Here is a 6,883-nt window from a genome sequence, read left to right as displayed (position 1 = left end):
ATAGAGTGTTAACAAAAAGTTGGTTTGATGTTTGTGTTTAGGTCTCATCACGATTAAAATAAATGAACAAAGTTCACCAAGTTCTGACATTGCCAGTTGAATAGGCTGTATACATGTACTGATTTAGGTTTAACTGGTTTTGATGTGTATCTCTGTGCACTCCTGACAGCAACGCTCTAAACATGCGTGATGACAGTCGTCTGAACCTGCTGGAAGATGGGACGCTAATGATTCAGGACACCAGGGAGACAGACCAGGGAGTCTACCAATGCATGGCCAAAAATGTGGCCGGGGAGGTCAAGACTTCACAGGTCACGCTGCGATATTTTGGAGCCCCCTGTAAGTGGCTGCTTTTAATCTCAACCTCTGCTCATCACAGGCAACCTGTTAACTACTAAAGATGCAGTGTGCGATATTTCATGCAGAAAGCTCAGTCATATCGATGTCCAGGCTAATTTACCTACATCGCAGATTGACCTGGAAAATCCAGAGTTGGGGCACACTCTGGCAAAAGGTGAACCTCTTGAAAAAACAATTCTTTCACCATCTCCACTCTTGTAATTATCTTTAATCTGCACTTGTTACCTTCATGCATTTATATTTTTGTTGACATTTACAGTTTGAAGAACATGAAACTTCCTGAATGAGTTCTCCTGGTTTACCTTGATGTTGTTGTGCGTGATACGGTACAACTAGTGGTTTACCATGTGCATGAGGTCATGTACTGTATAAGCGTAGAAACACGATATGAGCAAGGTGTCTGCACTGTGAGTAGCACCTCGGTTACCCTCAGAGTTCAGCGGGTTATATAACTGGGATGTCTCAATGAGCTGTGAGCAAAGCCTGCTGCCTTTCATGTACAACGTTCCTTTGTCATATACATACACACACACACACACACAAACATGTACAAGTACATTCTTTCCTCTATCTCTGTTGCTCTTTCTCTAGCTTCTGACTGTCTGACATACTTACACACTTAAATGGTTCTCACACATCCATCAGTCATAGTGCCAATAGCTGTTGCTATGGGAGATTTACAAGGCTGTTTCAAGATGACCCAAGGGTCATTCCCGAGGTGACTGATGGCCCTAGTGACGACCCCTTGTTAAGGAAAAGTTTCTGAGAGCAGATGTTTTGCATTTCCTGTCTCTGTGTGATTGTAAACAACAGGGCTCTCACTGGTACACATATTTCCTCTGACTCAAATGTAATCACTGGCCAAATATGGACAGGACTCCACCTTCTTTTGTGAGACATGTAGGAAGTTGTTTTAACAGTAGTCAGAGTGGAGTTATTGCCAGAAATATGGTAATATTTGCATGTAGTTCCCTTTACGGTGCACGTTTCTCATTAGTTTTCTTTTGAACATTATGCCAACTTTTATTTAGGTCATCCCTAGTTTCCTAATAACCTGAGGCTACATCTACACAACTACCTTTCCATTTTTTAAAGTTTTTTTGAAACAAAAATGATCTCTGTTCACACAGGCGTTTAGGTTACATATCCGAACTAATCTCTGTCCATATTAACAAGTCTGAAAACGCATATCACATGACCATTCATACACTGGCTGTGACCATTCAGGTGTAAACAGGAAGCAGATTGTCAAATGTTACTCTGCAGTTGAAAAACATGGCTGTATAAGTTGAAAATACAGAAAAATACTTACATACAAAAATGGCGAAAAGTAAGGCCAGGGATTTATTTGCTTGGACCAATGATGAGGTGGAACTGTTAATGAAAAGGTATGTAAACCTAACCGATTGACTGACATGTGTTGTTGTTTCCAAAGGTCTCTGTGTCTCTGCGCATCCAGACAACACCCCAAAGTTTAAATGCAGGGTTTCCAAATGTCCCCTCTTTAGGGGCTCAGATACGCCGTAGTAGTTTAAATGTTGCAAAAGCCTGTTGTTTTTAATCACAGTCAGATTAGTGTGGATGTAGGCTCAATTAGCTGAAACCAGAGACCCAGGTGAAACATGTTATCACCTCTGACCTAATTAATCTAACCCCATTCTCAAATTCTCTCCTCCCCCCTTCTTCGCTCCTCTAGCACGGCCAAGTTTTGTGATTCAGCCCCAGAACACTGAGGTGCTTGTGGGAGAGAGTGTGACCCTGGAGTGTAGTGCCACAGGTCAACCGCAGCCCCGGGTCTCTTGGACAAAGGGCGATAGGACACCGCTGCCCAGTGACGCTCGCATCAACATCACCCCCTCCGGAGGGCTTTATATCCAGAACGTGGACCAAGCTGATGGGGGACAGTATACCTGTTTTGCCTCCAATAATGTTGATACCATACACGCTACAGCGTATATCATTGTACAAGGTAGGAATCAGAATTCCCTTTTCTTTGTTTTTGGGTAATTTTCTCAGCATAAAAATGTGTTAGTATTCCTTGAAAGCACTGCTGTTAAAAATTGTATCTTGTCATTGCTTATAATAGCTTCCTGCATTTTTGAGCATCTCATGTTTTCAGCATGGTGTCTTTACTGTCCTTCAAATGTTTTTAGCACACTGTAACTGGGGACTCATTTGAAGCCATTTGAAATCTTAATGGATTTATTCATATAACAATTCATTTCACACAGTATAATCTGATACACAGTTAGGCAACAAATGATTTTACTGCTATTATCCTAATTCTTAGACATCAGGACCTGTAATCTCACATGAACTCATCCAGTACGAAGGTAATATAATAAAAAACAGACTTACTGGTCAGCCGGCACTGTCTCACCTCTGTGTAAAGAGGGTCTCCATGCTACACAAATTAAATGCAATTATTCTTGCAACTCTTAAAGGAACTTGTTCCAGATCTTGCACATGTCAGTTCCCAAGTGCCTAACAACGTGTCTAAATGTGTGTCAATAATTCTGAGATTTGATATTGAAAATTATACTTTGTATTGCTCACATTACCAGTTAGGTTTTCTTCTTAACTGACTTATCCCCTGGACGTTGTATATCTCCAGCTGTAATTGTTGGGAATCCGAGGTCTAATAGTTCAGTAATGTGTCCGTAATGTGTCTACCATGGCAAGTAAAGACTCCTATAAAGCTAGATTTCATTTTCATACGAAGTTTAAACCACTTTTTTCCCTTCTGTCCCCAGCAATCCCCCAATTCACAGTCACTCCACAGGACCAATCCGCCCTGGAGGGTCACACAGTGGACTTCCCCTGTGAAGCAAGTGGTTACCCCCAGCCGGTCATTGCCTGGACACGTGGGGGCAGTCCATTACCCCTAGACCGCCGTCATGTGGTCCTGGCTTCTGGTGCTCTCCGTATCACTCGGGTGGCAGCTCATGACGAGGGCCAGTATGAATGCCAGGCTGTCAGCCCTGTGGGGACCGTGCGCACCGCTGTGCAGCTCAGCATCCAGCAAAGAGGTGAGAGTGTAGGGTGAAGCTTAAAAATAAATAGAGATAATGGGATAGGGCTAGGCAGTATGGTGTAAAATGTGTGATTTAAATCACAGTATGATTTAAAGTACGGACGGTAACCGTAACTATCAAGGTATGTTCGTTTTTCTAATAATTTTCAATATGAATGCTCCTAAAGGGGTAACGACTGATATGGCAACTGCATGGCAGCTATTTTACTGTATTACTGGGACATATTTCACATAGTACAGAGTTGGGCTGGACCTGAATATTAGACTATTTGGATATTTATTTGTCTGGTAGGTATTTGTTTTTCAATTTTGGGAATTGGATATGCATGTTATTTTTGTCTTTTGTGTTTTTCTTTTTTTCTTTCATTCTGTAGCATAACATAATCATGACATAATCCTTAAAAATTCAAACCTTTTAATGAAACTGAAATACACGTGTTGCAGCGCATTTACATTTCAGCTCAGTGTCAGTCTTTACTGCATTATACTGGCATTTATTTCCTCTCAAGACAGACACACCTAGTACGTGCAATTATGACTCGGTAGTCCAATAACTTGTTGCTCTCACTACCAATATTATCTTCTCTGTTACAATACTCTGGTACAATATTAGGTACAAAAAAACGTGCATGTAGGCAGAAATTCCACATAGTGTCAAGATTACGCTATGAAACATGAGGTGGTCAGGTGTAACGTGTTAAAGTAGATGAACAGCCTTAATGTGTTTTGCCTAATTATTTTATGTGTGTCTTATTAGATCATCATCATTCATACCAGTAAACTTTCTATACCGTTCATACGGTCCACCCCTATAAAAAAATAATGAGCACAAAGATGCTTTGGGTCACTGTTACATAAAGTTAGATAATTTGGAAGGAAGACTGAGCCATTTATCTGCTGCTAACGATCCACTGCATTGGTTAACATTGTAGCCAATCTCTTTTATAAGACTGATAACTGAAACATTCCTGTCATACACAGGCTGTCAGTGTGGCTGCTGAAAGGCCCTTTTTCAAACACTGCATGTTTGTGTAGGAGGAGGGAAGTGATAGATGGTAAAATGTGAAGAGGGTTGAAGTGGTGCAGTGCTCTCCATTCATAGCTCATTTTCACACGCAAATCTTCTAAAAAGTTATTGCAATGCCTGTGTACACTAAAATATATATATAGCAGTGTGTGTGTAATGTGTGTGTGCTTTTTTTATTTGGGCAAGTTTTTCTTTTTGTGCCATGTAAATATACTACACTGTATCATACTATACTGTAATTTATTCTGCATGTGCAAATGTGTTTGCGTGTGTTTTTGTTCAGAAGAAGGCATACATAAGTTTGTGTGTGTGTGTACTTCTGTAATTTACACACACACATGCGTGTAATTACAGGCTTGGCATAGCACAGGAAAGCATGGCAGTCTGTAATCCTGTGATGACACCATGTTTTTCCATGTAGTAATGGCTTTTAACATGGCACAAAGTACACGTTGCATAATGGCCCCACACTGTTAAATTGCTGTACAAGCCCACAACCTTGCTGGCAGTGTATGATGGCTGCCTTATTCTAAGAGCGTTGTGCAGAGGAATAGACAAAGCATTAGAAGAAAGTGAAAGCAGGGATTTAAGGGTTGTAATTTTTCTCCTGTGGATTTGCAGGCTTTGTCCTATCCCATAACCCCCTCTCTCTCCCCCATTTCCTGTCTGCCTCTTCAACCTTCCAACAAAGGTGAAGATGGCAACATTTTTTTTATGTTTTAATTTTGTTCACATCCCAGATTTCTCTGTGACAAGGAGTGGTACTGGCAACACATTGCCTGCAGCTTTGATACTGTGTACTATACACTGCAGTGAATCCTGTGTTTTAGAAAGTTAAACTTTGACGTAATGACAGTTAATTAGTGTCAGACTCCCATCCCACTTTGTTGTGTTTCTGAAACTTGTGGGATTTCCCATGGCCAGGTGGCTTACTTCTGACTGCTGCTGGGAACCATTTGAACATGGTGTGTGGGGGGCAAACATCCACCCTCTCCCAAACATCATCTCAACTACAATAGGGTTTTATCACGAATCTTAGATCTTAGACAGTCTAACACAGTGACTCACTCTGTATAACAATGCTCAACAATGTGTGTGCATGTGTTGGTGGGGGAGGTGGAGATAGGTGACTGCTGACCTACTAAATCTCTGTACACTAATGAAAACATCTCTTCACTTCATGTAATTTAAAAAAAATAGTATGTATGTGTGTATGAATCATATTTGTGTGGCAAGGTTCATTGTTTAAAAACAACAACAAAAAGTAGTTGACACTGCTTACACAACCTTTTGGAAGGAAAAAAAGAAAAGAAAAACAGTATATATACATATATATGTCACTTAAATTTGTTCCACTATAAGCAATTGCTCTTTCAAAATGCAGTATGTCTTTGCCTCCCTTTGAACTCCACACATACTTTAAGATGATTCATGTTTTGCAGCTCTTTAATAATAGAAAGAAAAATAGCAACCGCAGTGTAACACAAACATTGTGAGTTTGTGCATGAGTATGTTCTTTGAGTATATGCTAAACGCAGATAAGTCTCAAGGTTTCATGTCTGCTGTGATTGATTATAAAATGCAGTGTACATGTACAATACTTTGAACAGTGATGGATTATCATTAACACATGCGTATGTGTGTGTGTGTATGTTTTAACTCATTCAGTAACGCCTGTTTTCACAAATGCTCCAAGGGACCTGACGGTGGAGTCTGGCCAGGATGTCCAGATTCCCTGCAGCGCTCAGGGCCAGCCACAACCTGTCCTCACGTGGAACAAGGTTAGAGGACAAACCTCCTGTTGGCTGAGGAAGGTGCCCTTCACCTCCTCACCACAAAGGTGTTATCATGGGGTTAGACAAGTGCTTACGTGGCTGAAGGAGAACAATAAAGACAAAAGGGACTGGGGCCAGGAAAGGGTGTGTGGTTACTTTGTCATTATATTAATTAATGCAAATAATGACAATGAAATAACTATATTAATATGTTTAAGTTATTTAAGTTGAAGTTTCCGTCCAAACATAATCAAACCTAATCTTGCATAGCCGGGCCTTTTTCTATGGTCTGGCTTCCTCGCTTATCTGTTCTTGGATGGGGTATTAAAACGTTCTGACTTGTTTGTATTTCTTTAAATCAATCCCAGTCGTCTTGGGCGACGCTAAGCCCTGGAAGCAGCAACGGTGCCCTCGGATGTTTGGCTTAATCACAGCACCGTACATCCAGGAAATGAGACTAATGTAAACTAAACAGCTCAGTGGACTGACACAACTGTTCCCATTTGTTAAGCTCTTAATTACTGTCTCACAGTTTGATACCCACCTCCACATGCTATCTCCCATGCTCATGACCTCTTCCCTTTGTCCCACCTCCCCACCCTCTTTCTCCCAGGATGGTGTACAGGTGACAGAGAGTGGCAAGTTCCACATCAGCCCTGATGGTTATCTAGAAGTGAAAGACGTGGG

The 6,883-nt window shown here is 41.0% G+C and overlaps 1 protein-coding gene across 1 annotated transcript in view; it reads left to right on the top strand.

Moving 5' to 3' along the window:
* The window catches only part of pxdn (peroxidasin), a 68,724-nt gene that overhangs the window by 29,434 nt on the left and 32,407 nt on the right, over nucleotides 1–6,883 (top strand). The window contains 5 exon segments of the mRNA XM_032500479.1: nucleotides 170–339; nucleotides 2,057–2,329; nucleotides 3,114–3,389; nucleotides 6,090–6,202; nucleotides 6,810–6,883. The exon segment at nucleotides 6,810–6,883 is cut by the window's right edge and continues 4 nt beyond it. Coding sequence (XP_032356370.1) covers nucleotides 170–339; nucleotides 2,057–2,329; nucleotides 3,114–3,389; nucleotides 6,090–6,202; nucleotides 6,810–6,883 — 906 coding nt within the window.

This window comes from Etheostoma spectabile, chromosome 20 (assembly GCF_008692095.1).
Source record: "Etheostoma spectabile isolate EspeVRDwgs_2016 chromosome 20, UIUC_Espe_1.0, whole genome shotgun sequence".
Classification (NCBI taxonomy): domain Eukaryota; kingdom Metazoa; phylum Chordata; class Actinopteri; order Perciformes; family Percidae; genus Etheostoma; species Etheostoma spectabile.
Note: the sequence above shows the minus strand (reverse complement) of the source record. Positions and strands in the feature narration are given on the sequence as shown.